The following is a 25,418-nucleotide window of genomic DNA, read 5'->3' as shown; positions in this document are numbered from 1 at the left end:
CAATGCAAAAAATTGACCCCAGTTTATCTTAATGTTATAACTTATAAGCTTGATAACTGCTTTGGTTTGCTTACTAGGCGTTTCTGTCTTGTCCACATTTTAGAAACCAGATTAACAAGAATATTTTGTTGTACTGCATAGACTTTTGATTGCAGCATTTTAGCCTTGTTTCTTCCCTAATATTTTTACCTTTGTGAACTCTGTACCCTATTTTCACTTATTTAGATTTATATCAAACACCATGAATGTTAAGTTTAACAAACACTATCCTGATGTGTTTTGTACCGCACAAAATGGGGTGTCTTTTCATAAAATCAACAGTATTTCTGGTGGCAATACGAACTTCAATGAACTACAAACAACCAAGTTTCTCACAAAGGATGTTGAAAATCAAGATGTTAAGGTAACTGTAAACGTTGTTGCATTTTTCTTTGCCAAAAATAATTGAGTTCGTTTCAGCAATACAGTATACTTTGAACTTTAATATCCCTGCTCAATGAAGGCTGCAATGAACCTGGCAATGGTGCTTGTGATTCGGTTTCTCCACTGAGCCTGTGTAGCTCAGTTGGTAGAGCGTGACTCCTGGAAAAACTCCTGCCGTGGGTTCGAATCCCACCGCAGGCTAGATTTTTCTAGCCTGTGCCTTGCCATATGGAAATGCTTGGGAGACCAGCTGATTCGGCAAACGCCTTCAATATACCTGGCCTACTATGATGAACCTTCATAAGGATGAATGACTTGGTGTTTTAATCAATTTAAAATTTGTTCAGTGTATGGAATGGCACCCATTTGATGAGCACAGTAATATTATTGCTCTTGGACAAACAAATGGAAAGGTTTTGCTTCGAAGTACAGGCATTGAATTGGAGAAAACATCTCTCATGGCTGTCAAAGAGTTTCAAACTAAAAACCAGAAGTCTTGCAGCGATTTGGCATGGAATCCATTTCTTCGTAACTTATTAGCTGTTGGGTTAGAAAGACATGGAAGGTATTTATACTATTTCCCTAATTAGGAAATAGTCCATTTCCTAACATTTATAGTGGTTTGATGGTTTAGCTTTTGCAAACTTACAATTTATGGGATAGATTTATGATATTTTCTTGTTTCACAGGCAATGCTGCATTGCAGTTTGGGATGTTCTTGCAAAGTCCAGCTTCGATGTTTATCAAGGGTCATTGGAAAGAAATAGTAGAGTGTCAATTGATGCTGCTACTGCTCCCAACTATATGTAAGCTCTAAGTAAAGCCATGAGATAGTGTGAGAAAAGTTTTAGGAGTCAGAATTGGTGTCCTAAGACTGCTAGGAGTCTGGGTCAGATTATATTCCATTCCTGACTAAATCACTTATAATTTTCAATGCATGGGTTTATTTTTTCCGTTAAATCACAAGCTTGTGAAGCTGCAAATTCTGTTTGAAATAAGTTTTGAAGCTGTCGATTCTGTTTGAAATAAGTTTTGGGGATGCTTGCCTGAAATTAGCAAGAGGCAATAACATATAAATTAGTGAGATCATATGTAGAAAAGACAAATACAGTCTTGCCAATTCTATGTGAATTATGTTTTGAGGGCTTACCTAAACTTAGCAAAATGCAATACTGTATAAATTAGTGAGATAATATGAAGAAAAGACTAATATGGTTTCATGAGATTTGTTTTATTGCAGGCCTATTGCTGAATATGGTTCAGCTGAGTCGTGTGACTCTTTGACATGGACTGGTGGAACGGAAACGAAACTTCTTCTTGCTGGCATGAGTAAGAAGTCTCTTCGTCTGTTTGATGTCAGATTACCACTATCTCTGCAAGCTTCTGTTGTTAATCACAAGGTAGTCCTTTAACTATTTTTGTTACAAACTGGTTTGCTTTGAACTCAGTGGTTAGCCAATGCCAAGCTGTTATAGATTTGTCAAATGCCCACACTTGGTAAATTTCTAAGCAAACCTGTTTCTTATTTTGTAGACAACACATGGTATATGTGTTGACCCAACATTCGAAAATCGTGTTGCCTCATTTAGTGAAAATATTGTTGCATTTTGGGACATGAGATTGTTTTCGAAACCTGTGATCACTGTGGAAGCCCCTCACAACATAAAAAAGGTATATATCATAAATCTATACAAAAACCAAGTTGTTTTTTATTTAAGTTCTTACATGGTATCGCTTTATTGTGTTTTCTAAGTAAAGACGAACTTTAATTTGTATTTTTTTTCTTGCCATTACCTGAAATATTTTTTTAACTATTTGTAAGCTATGGTTTAGGGTTCAGTATGCAATTAAATGGAGTTTGTAGGCTACTTGATCGCATATAACAAGAATTATCTGTATATGTTTAGAATTTTGCCACCTACTTTTTAATAGAGGCCCAATTGTTTGCATACTTTTATGGAATGGGAAACCCAAATTTTAACATTTTCAAATGTAGAAACTAAATTTACCACACCTTTGAAAGTAAAAATTAACACAGCAAATAAATGTAACTGGTGTGATTTTGTCCAGATAGAATGGAATAGCTCAAGATGTGGAATGTTGGCATCCATGTTTTCTGCATCTGATCAATCCATTGTGTCTTGCAAATCTTCTATGCTTATTTATGATATGCTCAACACTATTTCGCAAGACTCAGGTCGACCCACTGTTAGAAATGTTCCACTTAAATTTCCAGTGAGTCATATCCAATAGGAGAATTTATCAAGCTTTTTTATTAAGCTCGTTAAAATCCCTCCCATCATTTTGTAGTACTGGATCCCTTTTGAAAATTGTAGGTAGAGAACAATTGCTTTAAACGTAAACATGCAAACATGATAAGTTAGCCTAGGGTTTTACTAACAACACAGTGTTTTTCTTGTTTTGTTTTTTCATCTGCTTTTTGGTTTTGGCTCTTTGTGGTACATAGTTGTTTTGGTTATTTTTTTCATGAAATCCGTACAACAATGATAACATTAAATGATGTAAGCTTTACATAAACTCTATTATTTTCAATAACTTTTTAAAGCCAACATGTAGATACTTTTTACTATTTTAGTTTGTAAAAATGTTTTTGTATTGTGTTTAGGATGGTGATTGGATAAATGGTTTTGCATGGCATCCGACCACTCCTAGTTCACTTCTAGTATCAAGTGTGGCTCATTCCTTTTATGTAAGTACACATATAACTAAACTTATGTACATCGCTCAATCCAAAACCAAATTCCAAGCAATGCCTTAATAGCAGGAGTGTCATCGAAGAGGGCATGTAAATTTTCCGACAAAAAACTTAGGTCTTGTTTCATTGGCAATTAAGTGCAAGATTAAACAAATTGTGTGAGTTATTTTGGTGCACAAAAATGCTCAGCTGTTTACTTTCCTTTGTTGTGCAAAAACTGCTTAACTTAATTATAGTTAAAATACTTTTTTATTTCCAGTTGTCAACGGTTTGTGAAAGGACACATGCGTCGTGGAGAGGGACTAGAAATGTGGCTCTTGTGTGTGGAAATGAAACATATACTGGATCTAACCTGGAACAAACTATTCTACGAACAGTATGCTTAGAGATATTACATAATAAGTTTTTTTAAAGTCAGGACAAAAAACCTAAACTTGAATAGCAGCATTACTAAAACAAAATGGCTGTGAAAGTTGAATAAAGCTGAGAAAATATATTAGGAAATGAAGTTTTAAATGTAGTTAATGTAGTTTTGCTCAGACATCAAGTTTACAATTAATTTTTTAAGACTTGAGAAACTAGATTTAATGTGTTTTGTCTCTTGCAGAAGTCTGCCGATTTTGTTGATCTGACTGATATTTTTAAAAGGCGTGCCCAAAACCGCTATGGACTTACAGGTAATAAAAGTTTTATCCACTTAAACCGATCAGTTTTTAATTATGGGTCCCCTTCCCTGAAGGGGACACATATTGTTTTTGTCACTATTTTTTTTTTTCTTATTTCTTTTTTCTGTCTAACGCTGGTTTGTGAGACGCGTTTGGTCAAGAAAGAGTGCTGTAAATTTATTCAAATTTACAGAGATGTTAGTTAATAATCCAAATTTGATCCTCCTGAAGTTTGACCCCGATTGACCCAGCGGTTCACCCACAGGCCCCCAAAACGTATTTTTTTAAAAACGGCTATACTTATTAAAATACAGCATCTCTGAGTGATATGCTTTGTTGTTTAGTGCAATATAAGGTATTTCAAAGAATTTTGTATCTTTTTTTTCGATTCACCCATTTTCACCCCTTAAACCCCCAAATATTCATTTCTGTCTAACGCTGGTTTGTTAAATGCGTTTGGTCAAGAAAGAGTGCTTTAAATTTATTCAAATTGGGACAGATGTTAGTTATTAATCCAAATTTGATCCTCCTGAAGTTTGACCCCAAAAGACCCAGCGGTTCACCCACAGGCCCCCAAAACGAAAAAAATTACAATGGCCGTACTGACTAAAGTACATAATCTGAGAGTTTCATGCTTTTTTGGTTGGTGCAATGTAAGCTATTCTAAAGAATTTTGTAACTTTTTATTGGATTCACTCATTTTACCCCTTAAACCCCAAAATAATAAGATTTAGGCAAAAAATACAAGCCCTAATGTGCTGAAATGTTAAACAATCGTTTGCAGTAGGTTATTCGTTCAGTATTTACAATTTTGCCTTAATCAGTCAAATAGTTACTTTTACAGCCCATAATATGTGTACACTGTCAGTCAGATAGAAGTCTGAACTCTCAAGGGAGTAATTCACTTGTTTACGATTAAGGCGGGTGAATGCAGCGGGAGTGCTCAGCTTGACATCCGGATGGACGTCTTACAAGACAGTCGTGTCGGTGATTAAAAATCAGCTGTTTTTGCGCATCTATGCTATGTCGTTTTATTAAGTTGTCAAGCACATTTTCAGTTGTGGAAAATTGTGTTTAAAAACTGACCTTAAACGACAATATCAAGGTCAAAGCATGAGATTAAATTAAAAGTATTTTTTCCGTTCTTTTTTACTGTTTTTGTAATTATATGACAATAATGATGCAAAAAATATGGACAAAACTTTTAAAGTTGGGTTATTGCTAAAGTTGGTTAAGTTTTTTCTTAAGAATCTTAAAATAACCAGGACATTTGTTTACCGTAAAACTGAACAAACGCGTGTGTGGGGACCCATTAGTTTTTGCTTGCAAAAACAATCATATGTGTAGATAAAATGATGTGTATAGTAAATTTGTAAATATCATATAGAATATATAAAATGGAAGTATATCAGAAAGCCACCTTTCTAGTTAATGTCCAGTTGTTATTCTTGAACTTAGCAGCCTGCAAAGAAACAAAAACAAGCAGTTTGTAACTAAATTCCTAGACTGCAATAATTAATCCACATAATGGGATGTTATTTTCTGGATAAAATTTATTTCCCGCAAAACCTCCAATGACTGACATTGCAATATCTGAATAACTGACAATTTTTTTACAGACAATGCAGAACAAAACATTGAGTTAAGTTTACAAACGAACAACATCCATCTGTGTAACATGTGGAGGCTATTTGATATTGCTCGCAAACTCCAAAGTCTCGACTCCCAGTTATCACAAACATCACAGATCAATTCACCACAATCAAACACAGGTTGGGGAACAAGGAATCCCCATAAACAACCTTTAATGAGATCTGGTAGTCGACCTAAACCACCAAAGAACGTCTACACATCTGGTGTGTTATCTTTAGTTAAAGGTAAGTGAAGAAATGTTGGAATATGGTATTTAAGATGGTTAAGCCGTTTTCTAGATAATGCTAAGTTTTCTTTAAAATAAGAACCCACCATTTGGTAATTAGCATAGATGTTTCTTCACGACAGATATTCTTTAATTCTTTAAAGACCTTAGCTTTTACTGCTTTATAACCTGTTAATGTTTCACATATATTTCTGACTTGGTGATTGTTTTAGTGCAATTATGTTTAACTATTTTTTGTGACCATGCGTTTTTTGTTTAGCCTTGTCTTTGTGTGGCCAAATAAATTAAAATATACTAAGTTAATAAGCATGCAGGTCATAGAATAGAGATTTTTAATATACTAGTGCAAGGAAAAAATATGACTAAAACCACTAAATAGCCTACTATTACCTTTATCACCCTGAAAAGCTACAATCAAGTAACTGTGTTGTATTAAGCAATTAAGGTATTCTTAAATCTGTTATAGATGATACTGAATCGAGTGGGGAACCAAATGCAAGGTCGACTCCAGAAGCAATCGAGTGGATCGGTGTATCTGCTACTGAAACTATAGTTTACCGAAGTAAAAAACGGTGGGACACTTATACAAAATACATCTTTTTGTAGATAAACTTCGTTTCACCCACCAGCATGAGAACAATAAAGTGAAATCGTCCTGAGCAAAACTAAAATTAGCTGGTTGCAGAAAGTGAAAACCAGTTAATTAAAAAGTCAACTAAAGAAAAAAATGTTCATTTACATTCCTATCTCTACATGCTTTCTACTTTAGCAACCTTGCCTTAGCTTTGTGTGGATGGTGCGACCTGAGTTATGCTACAAGTATCGGAGTTATCACAGAAAAGAGGTTCGGAGTAAAAGGAGTTGGAGAAAAACTTGTAAGAAATCTACGACAAACAGGTTTCACTTTACGAGCTTGTGCCATAGCTCTCTGGCATATGGACATGAAACTTGCTATTGAAGTGTTGAATTCTTCACAATTGGACGCTGGAATAGGTGGGTTGGCTTTATTGTAGGTTTAGTATTTGTGTGGGTATATATTTATGCGCCATTAAGTACTTACTCATAGGACAGGCTGGAGCTTTCTGTATGTGGCCAGCTTTGCAAAACAAGTTACAAAAGTTGCATCTACACAAGTGGTTTTCAAACGTAGTCTACAATCCAGTAGCTCATGGACTTTTTTGTTTTATGCTTTATCTCATGCATTTGTTACTTTATTTCGTAAATACCTTCCTATAAGGCCTCATCACTGCAGCTTATCACGTATTGGCTGATGCTTTTGTATTTTGTGAAGCGTTTTAGGACTTTAACGGTCCTCCGTAGTCGCATTTTAAAAATGCATCATTAATCCTAGTTCGTTGCCAAAGGTCCCTAAAATGGCCCAGCAAATATTTTTAAATACTTGAAAATGCGACCGTGTCCGGTTTTCACGTACATTAAATTTCAACCATTTTTTTGTTTCACTTCAGACGACCGCCACAGCTTGGCAACCGTTGCTATGGCGTTGAGTGGTTACGCGGGAACCAACAGCTCCAGTTTATGGGTGGAAACGTGTCGTCCTCTGCAGAACACCCTGACGAATCCCTATTTAAAAGCCACCTTTGCTTTTCTGCTTGCTAATGCAGAGGAAGCAAAGCTGGAATCGAAGAGCGGCGGTTACGATGCTGTGCTCAACAATAAGGTTTGAAATTAATGAATAGTTTAAGTATATGCTAACAGGATTTGTATAGAGATGTAGCCGTATTGACTTTTGGTTCTACGTGTTGCTTTAGGCCTGTTGGGCTCATTACAAGCAGGTTATGTAAACCAGCGTCACAGTGAATTGCGAAAACAACAGAAAACTGTGATTATTAATTATTAAGTAATGCCGTTTTGGTTTCTCAATCTTTTAAAAATCGGATTTTTCCCCCAAACGGCATTATTCGGCGTTTACTACGTGTAAAAACATTACAGATAATGCATTGTGCAAATATTTATAATATAGGTTCTTAATTATAACGACCACGCGGATCAGTGCAACTACACAAAAATTACTATCCATTTAAAACTTATTACTCTAGGTACAGATGCTGCTCAATCAATTGAGTTTAAAACTTATACATTGATAAATAATAATTATCGTAACCAAACATCTTGTTTTATTTTTTAGGATTTACTCATTCAAGATCGCGTTGCATTTGCGTGTATTTTTCTGCCGGACGAGCAGCTCGACTCTTACCTCTCTGCTCTGTGCAAAGATGTGAAAGCACATGGAACACTGGATGGACTTCTTGTGTGCGGAGCGGGCACAGAGAGCGGAGTTAATCTGCTGCAGGCATATGTAGATAAGGTAACTGGAGTTTAAACAACAAATCACTTTAACAGCAAGACATACAAGCCAATGTTTGTGTCATCACAAAGGTTTTGGCACATACAGTTGACACTTGCTTGATACCTAGTTGTGTTCTTATTTTACCACAAGACCAGTGCATTAATTTTAGGACAGTCATGCTTTTAAACTGTTATTAGCTATGGGTTTTTTCAGTGGTAAAATGACTTTTGGTAAATAAATCACAGTACGCCAGGCCCATTGAAGGCGCTATACCGAATCAGCCGGTCACCAAGCATTCACCACCATATGGCAAGGCGTAGGCTAGAAAAATCTAGCCTGCGGTGGGATTCGAACCCCCTGCATAGACGCTTCAGGGCTGATCCCAGTTATGAATTTATGTTCATCTTAAATTTTGGTAAATAATAGATAAGGTAACTGTAGTTTAAACAACAAAGAGCTTTTAGCGAGAAAATGCAAGCCAAAAATAGTCTTTGAAACATCATTTCTGCTGACTTGTAATCGAAGCCCAATTACGTTCTGACTTTTCCCCAAAGCCAGTGCGATATGCTGAATCTAAGATGTATTACTTACGTCTTTAGTAACTACACAAATCCTTCATAAACTATCCGAATCGCCGTGTTTAACCGTTTGACTTCTTGATTTATTCGGAATCTAACAGTATAATCGTTATTGGCGGCAAAACAAATCGGTATTAACGTGGTTGTTTTTATGCAGAATCTTGATTGTCAAACTGCGTTGTGCGCTGTTATGCAAACCCGGGATCGAGACATTCTTCACACAAACACTGTACTGCATTGGAGAGACAGGTAGGGTACGGCAGCGTTGGGGATACATTCAAATAAGTATGAGTAAGACGGTTTATGGACTTTATTCTTAAATATTACACAGTAAATGAACTTTTCAAAGAAAATAAATAGACACAAACGCCCTGGCAAAAATCTAATATGCAATAAATACGATAACCTTCCGATTCCTACGATAAAAACGTACTTTTAGCCGGTAATAACACAATCTCATTAACAAGCGCTTGAATAAGTTATCATTTAAAATTCGTGTGAGCAAAAAAATGATACATTATAAAGTATTGTGGTAAGATGAAGCTAGTTTTGAGCGAGTAGAAATGGTGTCTGTTTGTCTTATACGACCAATGTACTTTTCATTGAAATTCTTGCACATTTCTCTACAGCTACACACAATTGTTAAACCGGTGGCAGCTTTATAACGAGCGAGTCCACTTCGACATGGTTTGGTCGACGTCAATTGCTGCTAGGAAACCTAACACTCAAATCTTCATCTATTGTAACTACTGCAACAAAAGCATCAGCAACGCAAGCAAGGTTGCAGGTAAAACAGTTTATATCCAAATGTTATTCAATAAATTTAACTGATTGCTACTGGGCCTTGCACTTACATTTATTTATACGGCTTTATCAGCCAATACGGTTTATGTCTTGTCACCAGCTGCACTAACGAGACCCTTTAGTTCAGTGTGCACTGTCTGCAACTTACTTATCATTTATTGGCTTGACGCGTTTCTACTTCTGTAGTTGTAGTAGTATATACATGCCCTATTCTTCGGTGTTGGGTATTAATTTAGGATAATTTAAATAGATGCTTACAATCGCTGGCTAATAAAATATGTATTTTAGTCGCAAATTTACTGACATTCTTAAAAATAGTCGCCTACTATTTAATATCAGCATTCTGATTCTACTCAGTACTGGCTGCCTAGATTCAAACTTGACAGAAAGATTGTACATTACAAAAAAAATATTATTGGACAGTTGACTTTACAAACACCAAGGTATAGCAATAGGAAGAATTAAGTGTCAGTTTTGTTATTTAATTGGTAAATAAAATCAGCTCCAGCCCAAACAAATGTAAAAAAGGTTTAACAGTAAGTTATATCAGTGCTCATGTTAATTATACCGAGGCATAATAGCCAACCTAGCAGCAGGTATCAGAAAAATAAAACAAGTGTTAGTGAATATATAAGCTGCTGCTGCCAGGCACGACATCAACTTTCTAGAGTTATTCTAGCAATTGTATTTTTGTACCGACGTTGACAACCAGTATAAGACGTCGAAACGTCGGTGCAAAAATACAAATTGGGTCAGTAAAGCGTAGACGGAGTTCAGTTTATGTAACAACCAACACACAGAAGCGGAAAAACACCACAGACCACGGGCGCACTCTTCAAGCGGCATAGCAATGTCCCCAAAGAAGTCCTCCAGTGTTCACAAGTCGATCAGTACCCCGAAGAAAATGTCAAATGCAGCTCAACTCCTTAGTACACCGAAGAGAAACGCACAGAGCTCAGTATTTCACAAATGTGCTATGCTATTTTCCCCTGTCCGCCGTAAGTAGACTTTTGCAATTTTAGCTAGGTGCGTCTCTTCATTAGCGGGTTTATTAGGTTAACCATTACTGAGCTGTCTATGTACAAATGAGAGCAATACTTAAGAAAAGCTTTAAATTAAAATCAGCTAGAATAGATTTTGCGGCTTGACATATGAGAAACCTTTACAGATTGGTGCTTGAATTGCGCAAATCCTACGCAGTTTAAATATATCGATGATACGTACACCTTGCTGTCATACCGATAATTTAAATGAAATTATCAGTGCTAATTGTAGAACTTACACTTTTAGATGACATTCTTAGCTGCATGTTAGAAAATTGTAGTTGCAGAAAGTTGAATGGTGTAAACAAGTAGTTAGTTTTTATAGCAGTGCACAACCACGTTCGTTAGCTTAGTTTAAGCTCCAATTGTTCACAATATTACTTAGTGTAGACAGTAAGTAGAAGTATTTGTTTAGAGTAGACAAAGTAGGCACTTGAAAGCGTTCTTCAACTAGCTTTGCCAGTCAACTGTGCGTTTACCGTAAAAAAACGGTCACAGCTTACTGCGTGAAGCAGGCTGGGTGCTTTTGAGCTGGTAATGTCGTCTATATTGCCGTTATACACAGGATCGGACAAAGAGTTTAGTTTGGTCAGTTCTGCACAAACTGAGGAGACGAGAGAAATAGTCAAGGTTGCATCACCGAAGAAACGATCAGGTTGATTTACTTAAAAACTGGACGTAACCGTACTTTTGTGGCGTAAATGGGTATTTTGGAAGCATTGTTACATTGACAACTTTCAAAATGAATAAGTGTACAATAGTTTGCTGTGTGTCAAATCCCTAAAAATGTCGACTTTGCTGTCAAGATGAATTTTTAATTTTAAACAATCACAGTAATACTGTATATTTGACAGCTTTTGCTATATGATAGACTCCAATATATTGTTTGTTTTTTATTTTATATTCGACAGTCCTTACTCTTTGATGGAGTTACTACAATCTAATGAATTGTTTATTTTTTTTATATTCAAACGTACAGTCCTTGTAGCATACCTTACATAAGAGATTTTATTCCTTAGCATCGTTTACAAGAGGCAGGAACATGTTCGTGGGCAACCTGGCGATGCAAAGTCCGGTAAGCTGAAACAGAGTTGTAATTTTAAATAGTGTCTCAGATTTATTTCCGTATTTACAGGTGACCAGTTGTCCATCATGTCGTAAACCCTTAGCTCGTTGCTCGGTTTGTTCTATGCACGTGGGAACGAGACCGCTGGAAACAGGTATGGAATGTGTTTGGGTTAAATACCTCTTAAAAAGTTTTCTTCAGCCGAAAATCAAACAGTTTGTTCACGCTGTATATAGCAGATTGTTATGCGCAAGTCATGTTTATAACTTGCTTTTTTCGTAGTAGCCTTGTCTTATGGGGATGCTTGGGAGACCGACTTGATTCGGTATAAACGGTTTATATAATATCGCCTTAAATAGGCCTTATTTAGCTTTGCTTTATATGTTATAATTTGTGATCTGGAATGTAGGCTACTCTTTGGGTTGTCATTCATTTTAAAGTACAAATCTAAAGTATTTTGGAAAAGGCTACACCTAACTTACTTCGCTTTTTAACTTTTAAGTACAACATGTTATAAATCTTAGGCAAGACCCACTTCTAACGACTGTCATAATACGCAACTGTCTTCTCCATCTCTCGTATAAAGTCTCTGGTGCCCCATATAAAACACTACACACAGTTTATGCAAAACTTTCTTTGTAGACTTTGACCAATGGTCATCTTGGTGTATGAAATGTAAACACGGCGGTCATCAAGGTCATTTACTGGAGTGGTTCAGGTTTGTTCCTTTGATTTATCTTCAGTCCATTAATTTGAATTCTACTCCATTTCTTAACATTGTTCCACCAGGCATAGCAAGCAATGTCCAGTGAGCGATTGCAAATGCTTTTGCGAGGCTAATTCTCCTGCTTTTCTGGACGAAGGTTAAAACAAACAGATATGCAATGGAAAAATCGACAAAGTGACATGGCAAAGGCTAAGGCTGCAGGTGTTTTCAAACCGAGCATGTTCCATCCTTTGACTTTAGGCTCATTACGTTTGCTAAACAAATTTAGGCAAATACTAAAATGTTCATATAGGAATGCTTGCTGACCGGCTGATTTGGTATCACGCCTTTCAATGGGCCTGGCGTACTGTGATTTATATGCGAGTTTGCAGTGATCGCCGGTCCGCATGAACGCTTCAGGGCTGATCCCAGTTGGGAATTTATGTCCATCTTAACTGATTACTAAAAGGTTTGAATAATTTTAGCACCTTACCTATCCCGGGAATATTATAGGATGTTATGTTGGTGCTGCTGGGTACGAATGTTTAGATACTGACTCAAGTCAACGCGATCTGTGAACAAAAAGAACAGTAGGTTTTTGATCGAACAACAACCTGCCATGTAATGTAATACACGAAGTCGCAACGCAATTCTCTGGTTTTGGTGCATCGTAATCTTAAATTTTTGCATGTCCTGTCTGAAATCTAATACGCAATCTACTTATAAAACGTATACAATGCCTATAGCTAGGGCTATTAGAGTTTGGGCAACAACAAAAAATTTTGAAATTCGCTCTCAGATACTTCATTTTGGATTTAATATGCTCACATGGTTGGGGTTGGTACAAAACACCGCATATGTAGCCCTTTTAGTGGTTTGTTTTTACTATTTTCGTTTGGCAGGGTCCGTATTTGTTAACAAATCAAGTTTATTTTTCGTTGCTTCTTTTTCTTTTGGCCTACTGGATTGTGATGCTGCAATGACCTCAAAGATGTTGTGTCGTAGGCGCTTGGTCGATTTTAACAAATAAAGCGAACTTATAATTTGCTATATCTGTCTGTTAAACTTCTCAAAAGAAAAAACAACAACAACAAAACTAACAATTAGAAACGTGGTTTCCTCGCGTAACTACGATATTTCAAATAAATATATCATAACTTGCTTTAAATGCAACTAATAATTTTAACATTGATTCTAATTGATTTTTCAAATAGTTTTTTCAATACGGCTTCATTGTAACGCAACTTGTTGTACAAAAACTTGAAATTAATGTTTTTGTAGCGTAAAAGTAGGTTTATCATTTTTGTCAATTGCAGCAAGATACCATTTTCTCATTGCAACTTTAATCGCCTTTAAAAAAACATTTATGTGACGAGTTTTACGTAATAACAACAGTAAATTAAACCGTTTCCCGTAGGGCGTTTCCTCTTCAGCATCGAGCACAAAATTATGGTATACACTGCTAATTAATATTTTCGATTTTAAGACGTTGGTTTTTGAATCGCATTAGTAAAGGCTCTCTTTCAAACTGTATGAGTTGTTATTAGTAAGTCTTTTGGTAAGTAGATAGGTACGGTAAATCGTAACTCGCCAAGAAAAAAGAACTGATTTTTATTAAAAAATTGTAGTTTTTTTACCGACAGTGTAGCTGTTTGACTTTCCCCAAATCAGTTTTTAAAAATGCGCATTGCTGTGTTTTTTGCCGTCGTTCTTCTTTGCACTTCACTTGGGGATGCACGTAAGTAAATGATTGACTACTTGCTAGAAATTATCCAGTATAACCGCTGATTGTGTTTTACAGAATGGTCACCATGGACGACATCAGCTTGCGTGGGATTAGCGTGTTTCACTGGGACCAGAGTTCAGATTCGAACTTGCACGTACGTTTACATATTGGCTACATATATAGTTTGCGTAGAAAAAACTTCTTGGCCCGGAGTAACATTTTAAAAACTGTACATAGCCAGTTTGTAACTGTTTGTTTTGTGCGTAATAGGAAAACTCATTTGAAACTGTAATAAAGTAATAAAGGGAAATTTACTTTTTACATTATTAATCACATACTGCATTAACAAGCAATTGTAACCTGTTTTTTTTAGAATGTGATCGTACATTAACGCATCCACCTTTAGCAATTAAAAGTTGTTGGTTAAATTAGGGTTAGCTACAGTGCGACTGCTTACGTACGTGAAGCTCTTCGATCATGATATTTCTATTTCACAACTAGTCTTAACCACGAAATAGAATAAGGACTGTATAATTTAAATGTTAAATCGCAATCCAAATCCTTCTGCTGTTGATTACAATACAAGTAATAAACCACACGACTAAATGTAAGTCCTCACTTAAGTACAAGCCCTACCCGTAACAATATAACTGTTACTGGCAGAGGCACTTGCGTTGGAAGCCCAGTGAACTATGAGGAGTGCTTAGTCCCCTGTGCTGCAGCAGTAGCCTGGTCTCCCTACACAGTCGGGGAATGCCAGGGCAGCCCAGATATTGAATGTTCTGAAGGAACCCGAATCAATTTTCGATTTTGTGAAGTTGCTGCTCCTCCATATAATAAACTTCCAGTCGAGAATTGCCCAGGAGGCGCCAACGCATCACAAATGGTAAGTACATATTTTTACTTTAGAACAGTGGTTCTCAGCCTGCAGGTGTGGCGCACATACCACTGGTGATGCGCCGAAGCTTTTCAAGTGATACGTGAGTACTTAATTACTTAAAGTCAGATCAAGAACTGCGACTCAACTGATCAGACCTGGTTGGGGGCAAAATTCGTATCTTGGACAGTCGCATGGAATTGCTAACATTGCTGGTTTCATAAATAGGCTAGCCTAGTCAAAAAGAACTATCTTGGTCTACCTATTCAAACAGAGCTTAGGAGGAACGCAGTGATAAAAAAATCATTAGGTGGTACGCGATCAGTATAAGGTTGAGAACCACTGCTTTACAATGTGCACAGGGGCATTAATGTTATCTTACTAACGCCAGTTACCATTAAAAACTTTAAAATGGAACGTTAACTTAGTAACTTCAAATATGAGCCTTTAAACACGTTTTTTAAAGTATATGTATATTTTTCGAAACTTTATATACAGCTTTGTAAAATTCAGGAAAACACATGACCCAGTTTAGTTTTAATTTTGTTCTAAAAGTTGCCAAAAACTGCCATTGATTATTCAAACTCGTTTTTTTAGATTGAATCATGTATGCTGGCATCATGCGATCTGAATGTAACTGAACCAGCTCCGATGTGTTCAGAAGATTGCGGAAATGGTTACTTGATACAAAGCGTTACTTGTACGAACACTACAGGCTATTATCCGGACTGTCTCAATGCTCTTGAATATTGCAATACCTTCGACTGCCGTAAGTAACTGGGCTGTAATTTTGTCCGAATTTGGCGGCTAACTAGTTACCACGTTGCCTACAGGGTAATCGAATTCCGTATCTCTTCACCATCGTGAAAAAAGTGTAAAAACATCAATTTATAACGTGTATTTTAATTCTTTGACTTGTTTGAATCTTTATAAGGTTGTAACGTTGCGCATGCAGCTACTTCGGGTTTGGTAATCGTTTTTGCTATTATTTGTCTCAACAAGCAAAATAGTCCGCAATCAGATTGTTAAAATCGTGTTCAAACCAGCTTCACGCAACCACTATTATTCTTGCCTACGTTAGGCACTTTTTTGATCCTTTGAACTATTTTCTATGCAAACATTCGAATTTTGGCGTCAGGACTATTTTTTACCAAAAGTTCAAGGTTAAGATTTGCAATCCCTATGTGATAAAAGGATACTACAAATAACCGGTTTCGTCTGAAATATTTTTTTTCTAATAGCACCAAGCGTGGTCACAGCTTGGAGTCGTTGGGACGATTTTGGTGAATGTTCCAGCCTCTGTAGTCCAGGCGTTCGATCTCGGACAAGATTCTGTCTGCTCAGCAATGGAACGGAGACCGATCTATCTGAATGCACCCTTAATTCTTACATAGAGGTAGCTTGACACTATATTCTTTGGGTTCTTAATATCATAATTGGTATCTACGGTTTAACAAGAGTTGTAAGTCGAATTTGGACTCGAGGTTCAATAAAACAGGCTGATTCGTGCCTGATTTTACGCTCGGCACCGACTTTTTCAAAATCGGGTTCGGTTATCAATTTTGGGCCCTACTGAACAAGCGTTTCGTCCACCAGGTTGCATATTTAACGAATTTGTCGTTCAACTGGTGTAATGCTAAAAAAAAATACTAGTTGTTGTTTCGAGAACTTGTATTTTTGCTAACGTTTCGCCCACCAGAACGGCAGGGTTTTTGAAACAACAACTAGTATTTTCTTTAGCATTACACCAGTTGAACGACAAATTTGTTAAATATTAGGCCCGTTAACAGATCTGAGCCGATTAATTTTTACATTTTAAAATGTGACCGGAAATTCAAGTATAATTATTGCTCTTTGTTACACAAACAGGTGAAAACAATCCGACATCGTAAGCGTAAAAAATACTGACTTTGTTAATGTTTTCCATATGGTTTAGTCCTTATTACTGTCTTAACAAGACCTCTTCATAATTATGCTTTATTGTTGTTTCTAGTATCTGCCTTGCAATGAGGCATTCTGCAATTCATTTACGGATCCCGTGTACGTTTGTGAGAATTTGTGTGAAGGAGATTACAGAGTTTTACGGGAATGCCAGGACGATGGCTTCGCACCACGGGAATGTCTTAATCAAGCTACGAACAGTACATGCCAAGATCTCACTGATAGAGGTAAAAAACATATTAACTATAATTGTGCTAAAACATCGGTCACCGATATAGAAGATGACCTAAACATGTTAGATATATTTTCTTCCAAACCTCTTAGCGAAAGCTCTTGATATCACCACTGTATTTTGTCAAATAATTTATCGTTACTGTAAATTAGAGACAGTTTACACATGAAATTACAATCTGAGAAAAAATATGGGTACATTGGTGACAAACAAATTAGTAGCAATTTGAAGAGTTTGTAAATATGTAGACTTTGAAAACAAAGTCTTGAATTACCTTTTATACCTGAATTGTGAATTTCTGAGCAATAATGATTATTTTGCGACCCTAAATGTTAATATACTTTGAAGTATTCAAGTTATACTAAAAACAAAAAAAACAACAACTAACATTCTCGTGTTACTCGGAAGATGCTTGTGGCGACCCAGACATCGATCTACTTTTCATTCTTGATTCATCTCGGGGCCTAGACGACTGTGTGGCGAAGGAACTGGAACTTCGCGAATCTGCACCTTACTCAGCAGGCAACCCTGTTCTCAGTCCAGCCAATTTTCCAACCTTTCATCAACAAAAGTTTTTTGCCATCGAGTAAGCCAGGATGTTAATATACTATAAAGCCCAACCGGCATGTGCAGCATATGAGGCAGGCAACGGTGCTTGTGATTCGACTTTAGAAGGGTTCGCCGCTGAGCCTGTGTAGCACAGTTGGTGGAGCGCGTGTCCCGAAATGCCTCCTGTCGTAGGTTCAAATTCCACCGCCGGCAAGATTTTTTTAGCCTACGCCTTGCCATGTGGGAATGCTTGGTGACCGGCTGATTCGGGTATGATGTCTTCAATTGGCCTGGCGTACTATGATCTAGATCTAGAGATTTTATTTAAATTAGAACGAGGTATCCTAAATCCCTGAAATTTCCCCATTTTTATAGTGATACCTTATAAAACGGACAGTATAGCAAATAGAAGTGCTTATTCAATTACGACCGATTTTTAGGGCATTGAACCCAAGTTACGAAACTTTGTACTTGACGTGTATTGCTTTATGGGTTATTACAAGTTACGTTGTCGAATAAACAGCTTAGCACCGACATAACACAAAACATACCGTTATTAAACCACATTATTGGTACGTACGTTCGTTCGGGTAACGTTTAGTCTTGTATGATAGAAACCAGTATTGAACATTGGGGATTGTATCGGTGCTTTTTGTACAACGTCAGCGTTTTTTATTTCAGTTTTATCAATGATTGGAAATCTGTGACGTCATCGAACACGCGAGTCGGTTTGAAACTTGCTTCAAGTGATTTAATTGGTGATTGTAAGAACGATACAGTCTACTACCTGGACGACCCTGGGCTGCGTCAGCTGCAAGTACGACCGAAAGATAGTTTTGTTCACTGGTTCCTAACCTTTTTCGCCGAATTTTTCCCTTAAAAACATTTTCATTTCTCCCTAATATACTGCATAGTAGATGCGAAATCATAGAAAAGGTCGTTTGAAATTGGGTCGTTTATCAACTTCACAGGTTGTATTCCCAGAGCTAAAGTGTCTATTTTCAAACCACATGCAAAATTAAACTAAAATCCTCCACTCAAGTTTTATAATTCCTTCCTTGGGAACCACTTGTTTAGTCTATTATAAATCTAAGACAAACGAAACCAGTTGGTTAATCGGGACAAAACGTTTGGCGATTTGGAGTGGCGTTTAACCGGACTGTAATAGTGCAATGCTTCCTGCTCTTTACGAAAAAACTGGCATCCCCTGTGTGAATTGGATTGTACTTTAATTAAAGATTACAATGCGTGTAGCAGTGGTTCCAAACCGGGGAGCAATTTTTAAACTTGACGGGAGGAATTTACTGTAATTTTACATGTGGTTTATAAATGGGCTCTTTAGGTCTGGGAATATAACCTGAGAAGTTAATATAATACCAAATTTTTAATGATCTTTGTTTGGTTTAGCATCTACCTTCCAGTATATTAGAAATGTCAGTGGCCCGCGGCTTGTTGATGCAGTACTTGTTATTCTTATCATATTCCAAGTTAAACTGAATATCGTCAAGGAATGTTCCATTTCTCAGTACAGTAAGCTTTCACTAAAAGCATGAATAAAATTAACAATAACCCATAAAAATACAACAAAAGTCTTAATAAAGTACTGCATTTTATAGTTGTTAGATTCTGTCCAAACCTCTTTTGGTGGAATATACCCATAAGAAAAAAATTAAAAAATTTATATACGAGGCTTTTGCTTGTTTCCTTTTAATGTCAATTTCCGTACTTCTTCCTTAGTTGTTGGATTATCCATACAACTGCGATTCATCCACTCTAAGCTTCGTGATTGGGTGCGGTGCGGACCAAATATTGGGTGGAAGGAGAGGTGACAGAGGCGATAAGGAGAACTTTATTATCGCTGTTGTACCCGAAGTCACTGGCTTGTCCCTAACACGTAAGTTTTCAAGCACAATTGTTGAGGGTTCCACGATTTAAGCTCTGTGTCTGTATTTTTTAAAATAAATTAAACTGCCTAAGTTGCCAGTTGACGGGATGTTAAACAGCCCTAAAACGCATTGTGACAGGCCAATTGTCTATTGTGTTTGTTGTCTTGGTTGTTCCTGAGGCTTCAATGTATAGGCCTGTCGATCAAACTTTCGGGCCTAAACGAACTTCTTAAAAATGATTCGGGCCAGATTTCGGGTTCACGATTTAGAACAGTGTTTCCCATACTACAGACCATGACCCAAAGTTGGGTCGCCTGAAAATTCTGTTTGATTGCCTGTGTAGCTCAGTTGGTGATTTTTCGGTGCCTTGGTATGACGCCTTTAATGAGCCTGCCGTACTATCATAATCTGGTCTTAGATAACCTATTTGGTATCATAACTCACATTTTCACATGCGGCCGAAGATCGGTATTAAACATTTGGATATTTTATTAGTGACAAAAACGTTGCTTCACTTCTATCGGTTACGTGTATCCTGGTAACTAAACAATTATTCGCTACTTAACAACGGTTACCATGGCTTACCTTCGCAGGGCCGGACATTTTTGCTCTGGTGATTCAAACTTTACTGGGAGAAGATGCCAATCTGTTTCTCATAACTTCACTCAATGAAGCAGAAGTAACACCTGGAAAATGGGCTGAACAGACAAGCGGTAGGTTACCAAAACATTTCGCAACTGTTTCGAGATATAGTGCAGAGTTGTAAGTCGGGCCTAGCTTTTTGGACCAGGTTCGGGCTTAGGACTTTTAACTTGTGTGTCAGTACGTTTTTGAATAAACTTGACTGGCTAAGTAGCCAGTTGCTGGACCTGACCTAATTTTAAACAGCCATAAGACGCCTTGTTTAAGACCAATTGCCTATTGTCTTTGTTGTCTTGGTCTTTCCTGTGGTTTCAAAATTCAATGTATACGTCTGTCAATCGAACTTTCCGGCCCAAACGCGCTTCTTAAAAACTATTCGGGTTTTGGTCGGTTTTCTGGCTGGTACTTTTGAATCCGGCCGGGATCGGACTCCAATTTCAGACCCGGTTACAACTCTGATACAGTGTGCTGTAGTATACCGAAGTTATATTTGCTATAACTTTTCTTTCACACACCGGGTGAAAAAATCAAGACCAACAGTTTTAGTAAGGGATGAGAAACCATTAACAGCACCAGCAAGGCTTGGCTGACGATATTGAAAGTGAAACAAATAGACGGTTTTCATACGAATTATGAACTGATGATGCAATTAACACGAAATATGTATTCCTCGATCTAACACTGACTGAGCAAAAATACGCTATTCGACAGTTAAAACAGAAACAGAAGGGATGTAACTTGGTGACGCACAACAGTAAAGAAAGGGTAAAACTGACTGATTATGTAATAAACACGAGAATAAAACATTGCACTGTAAGAAAGAGCTCTTTAAGTAAAGGCCTGGATATGCTAATTACCGAACTTTGTTTAATAACCCACATCATATTACAGTAATTCCAACCATATTTTTTGCTATAAAATCCGCAAACCGAGCAAGACATTCCCAGTTATATCCGCAGTGTGGCGCAATAGGTTTTTAACAGTCTGAGACGGTCACACAACCTAAAAAAAACTGATTCGTACTCGAAAGGGTCCAATGCCTTAGTCCTTACTTTGACATAGTCTGTGTTGTCCTATATGCACAAGATACTTGTCCTATGTTTAACACGTATAAGTATTTGTTTGTGTCTTTTAGTGTTGAAACAGATGGCATGTATATCTTCGGATCCAGTTGCCGTATGTGACCGCTTTCTGGGCTCGATATGGGAACCTTATGAAGATATTCTTGGCCGGTTTCGCGAGCAAGTACTCCAGACACTAAATCCATAATCTTATTAATATTAAACTCTTAATCTACGAAGTGTGTAAGTTTCGTTTATAATAGCCTATACTTCAAACTTTATACTAGAATCTCTAAGCTCGTTGGTTGGTGGATGAATGCTTATTTTGTTATATTGGATGACTGTATGATATCTTAGGTGTCTAAATAATATACTGTTACCAATACGCGGAAAAAAATAATATTGCGCACATTTAAACAGATATTTTGTCAAGAAGAGCTCTTTATACTTTCCTTAACAAACTGTGTTGGTGTTTCCGATTTACACTCTTCCTTCATTGCCCTTTTTCATTTTATTTGATAACATTATACTTCATTTGTGTATGCAACAATACAAATTTGTATTAAATAGCTTTACTGCGTCAGAGCTACATCGAAGCTTTCCATAAGGCCGTGTTGTTGTATTTTATCTGCTCATCTTAACTCTTTCAATTTTTGTTTCACCTCTACTTCTTTAATATTTGGTTTTGGTTACCCAAGAACACAGACCTTGTATTAGCGCGCTTGAATGTTCATTTTATCTTCGGAGCCATAGTGTTGTACTGTTAAGTTACAAATTGTGTGGTTTGGTATTGGTACCTCTCAGATTTCATTCGTACTCAAGGTCTTAAAATGATTGAACCTTAAATACATTGGCTTACACTTGTCATATCACAAACAGAAATCTATCAGTGGCAGTCTTCAACTTACAAGTGGACAAGCGGTTTTATTAGGAGCTGCGGTTAAAATTGTTTCTGAGCAACCGTTCGCCGAATTCCACTTAACCAGCTAACAAATGGTCTGTTGTTGGAAGCGCTGGTTTGCGGTCAGATTAATTGATCTTTGATTGTATGGGTTAACCGCAAAAAGGTAGTGTTTCTTTTTTTGTAAATAGCCTTTGAGCAACGCTGGATACTGGAAGGAATTTTCAGTTAAGGAGTTACCCTGGGAAAGAGCTTAAATTTAAAAAAAATGTTAAAGGAAGCCTCTCTAAAGATAGAGCTAGGTCTTTTTAATACATGTTGACTCAACAAAACTATTTACAAATGCATTGACATGGTTGACTGCACGAAGCTCGCTCACTATGAACCCCGAAACACTTTAGTCTTTCGATTTTCGTCTTAGATTACAGCAAAAAGCAAAAATTTTGGAGAAGTACAATTACGGCAAAATTAATTACGTTTTCGAGCAAAATCATTGTCTAGGCGCAGTTCCAAGCCCTAATCTCCTAAATACCTATACGTCATGACTTAAAATACCTATACAGTACCACGTTACTGTGATATATTGCCGAATAACATTGTTTACCGACAGGTATGGGAAATTGCGCAATTCTTTTCATGCATTGCAACTTCCCATTACAGGAAAAAAAGACCACAGGAATTTAAAGTTAAGTTGGCGACGTTTTGAGCAGCTTCTCCCCCGCAAATATTCCAGATATTTCACCGTGACGCTTCGCGCTGCTCTGCATTAACGTTGCACGCATTTTTGTGGGTAATTATTTCGTCAGCAACCGGTAGCATTACGTCATTATTGCTGCGCGCCACTTTTCGAAGGAAAAATCTCCCCTTCTACAATCGTGCTATTGCAGGTCCGCACTTTAATACAGTACAATGGTGTCGTTTATCTACCGAGAAAAGCATTTAGATCGTCTGAAATAGGGCCACACGTTAAAAGGTGACAAACGCTGCTATTTTAGGGTCAGATTTTTATCTGACATTTATAGTTTTTGGAAACGCCGAATAGGATAATTTAATGTAAAAAATTGCGAATTTTTGACTCTATATATTATAGTACATGTGCATTGCTAGCTATTATTTTAAGAGTAAGGTATTTTATCGTTGAGTTGGCGCGTTGCGATCTAATTGCTCTAAACCGCAATGACGAAAGCACAATGTGCCTTTGGGAAAACTGTGAAATAGGTTTCAAAAAAGCGTCTTTCGCGTTTTACAGGTTTGCAGTAGAGGGGAGTCTTGTACAGTTGCTGAAATGTTGAGTTGAACTAGTACAGACCTAGTTAGTTTTCAGTGTTTTAGATGAGATAGCGTGGATTGTTGTGTTTTAGATACCTAATGCAAGAGTTGCAAGTGCTAAAGAACATTAACGTTAAATGTTGTTCTCTGTATCATATCAGATCGTAAACTGTAGTAAATTGTTGGTAAATTCGTAATTATGTGTTACAGTCTGTCAAAACTGTATGTTGCAAGATTGCTACCTAAACTCTGTTTCTAATGAAACTGTATACCGTTGTTGGTTGTGTTAAAGACTTTCATAGATAACAATTTGGTAAAGATCACGTAAAAAACAGTTGGATAAGTTTTGGATGTGCTTATAAATTAAGTTCAGATGAATAACAATAACACATACTTGAGATCGGGCAACTGTTCACATAAAGTAAACCTGATACAACAAAAATGTAAACTCTAACACCGAACTAGTACAAGTAACTAGTAGTTTTTGGTGTTGTTAAAATATTCTAAGGTTAGATGAAGTGGCCAACTAGTTAAAATCGTGTTTTATGAGATTTTTGTGATGTTTTCACATGTTTAGATTTGGTTAACAACACGTGTTAGCTGTTAGTTTGATTAATATGGTGCTTAATTTGATTGTTTGTTTTTTCTGTCAAACTGGGCAGAGATATTGCAAGGGCGCCGAAGAAGTGTTTGTTAAAGTGAAACCACACATATTCTATATATGTGTGCGTTGGTCCATATCAAAATATAAAAACAAACTCCTTACCAGCTACTAAGGAGAAATGTACGGGCTTAAAACAGTTAAAATCACGCTACAGGCAAATAGAGTAAGCTGTAAACAAAGCGCGTTAAATCAAACACTTAAGGTTTGCTTACGATATTTTGAGGGTATCCATTGTCAGGTTGAGCCCAGCAATCCGTCGTCGCTTGTCCAACCCACAGCAGCTCACGTCAGGACATAGCGCAGGACATTTAAACGCATTTTTTCGGCATTCCTATGCACTCTTAGCTTCTGCCGCCTGAGGGTACCAAACCGGCGGTCTTGGCATTTTTGAGTTAGCCAACCAGTGTTTTTAAACGCACTGACGCGAAAACTACAAGAACAACATGAAAATCGATGATGCGCGTCTCCTAAATGAGCTCTGTGTTTTGGTTTTTCTCTTTTTGTATCGGTCAACCTGGTCATTTTTTCGTGCCCGCATTCCGTTCAGGGTTGTCAGTTTAACTTTTGCGCAAATACTTTTGTTTCCATTGAAGCAACTTTAACTGGTTTGCTACATGGGGGTTACAGGAGTAAACTTTGGAAAATTTTTGATTCTATTTGAATAAGGAACTGGTGATGCCAATTCTATAAGGCGAAATATATATTCCAAAATTTTATGCAGAATTTGTCCTTTGGAACCTGTTTCCTTATTTAGCATTCCGGTTTTCATGCAGTTTATAAAGTAACGTTTGTCACTCAAACATGCCTATCGTGAACTGTGATATGAATAACCGTGAAAATTAAACACGTGACTATTTCACATTTGAATTCATGTGAAAAATAAGCATTTGTCATAACATCTGCTTACAATACAAGCGATATAGAATATACTGATAAAAAATATTCATGAATAATGTTTTGCCTTAATATATCCTCATTAACCAGTAATCGTTTACACTTAACCTTGCTTGTTTTCTGTTTTATCGACTGCTTCTCATGTCAGTGAAAGAGAGGTGGGGAAATGGGTAACATTTTTGCGAAGTGAGGAATCGTAACAATGTGGTCACGCACGAGTGACTCTGAATCCACTTACGCAATGATGTCATCGTGTCCTTAAATTGCAGAAGGTTTAAAACGGGTGGCTAGCAACACGAATAGCTGGCAGCGTTTATACGCTTTACATTCCAGGATCTTGCAACGTCGAAAGCCTTAGTGCTTCAATAATCTTATCGTTGACCTCAATCTTATTAGAGAGCTAAATACGAAACAACAGCAAGGCACTTTGGCCGACGGTTTAGGAAGTTGTGGGCATTTTTGCGGGTTTTAAGTATTGGGGACTTGATAGCTACTAATTGCACTTAATTCCTTTTGTATCAAGTGTATATTGACTTTTTTATATATACTCAGTTTAAAGTCACCTTTATATACCATTTGTTAAAGCAC

General features: G+C 37.0%; 2 protein-coding genes across 2 annotated transcripts; both read left to right on the top strand.

Moving 5' to 3' along the window:
* The first annotated feature begins 229 nt into the window (after positions 1-229).
* Positions 230-13,238, top strand: LOC145220181 (GATOR2 complex protein MIOS-like). The gene is made up of 20 exons (XM_080087456.1): positions 230-403; positions 771-988; positions 1,113-1,229; positions 1,664-1,823; positions 1,957-2,094; positions 2,494-2,658; positions 3,050-3,133; positions 3,399-3,515; positions 3,747-3,816; positions 5,424-5,681; positions 6,150-6,255; positions 6,453-6,676; positions 7,150-7,361; positions 7,830-8,009; positions 8,727-8,818; positions 9,199-9,356; positions 11,436-11,491; positions 11,552-11,636; positions 12,125-12,200; positions 12,272-13,238. Exons 1-20 carry the CDS (start codon positions 242-244, stop codon positions 12,348-12,350), a joined length of 2,757 nt encoding a protein of 918 aa, XP_079943582.1. The 5' UTR covers positions 230-241; the 3' UTR covers positions 12,351-13,238.
* Positions 13,239-13,303: 65 nt separating this feature from the next.
* LOC145220182 (uncharacterized) lies at positions 13,304-21,969 on the top strand. The gene is made up of 11 exons (XM_080087457.1): positions 13,304-13,926; positions 13,990-14,068; positions 14,578-14,800; positions 15,389-15,560; positions 16,033-16,187; positions 16,785-16,959; positions 17,373-17,550; positions 18,195-18,330; positions 19,251-19,407; positions 19,993-20,112; positions 21,177-21,969. The coding sequence occupies exons 1-11, from the start codon at positions 13,869-13,871 to the stop codon at positions 21,308-21,310; spliced, it is 1,587 nt and encodes a 528-aa protein (XP_079943583.1). The 5' UTR covers positions 13,304-13,868; the 3' UTR covers positions 21,311-21,969.
* The last annotated feature ends 3,449 nt before the right edge of the window (positions 21,970-25,418 follow it).

Source organism: Phallusia mammillata, chromosome 3 (genome assembly GCF_965637545.1).
Source record: "Phallusia mammillata chromosome 3, kaPhaMamm4.hap1.1, whole genome shotgun sequence".
NCBI lineage: Eukaryota > Metazoa > Chordata > Ascidiacea > Phlebobranchia > Ascidiidae > Phallusia > Phallusia mammillata.
This window is presented reverse-complemented; position numbering and strand designations above follow the sequence as displayed.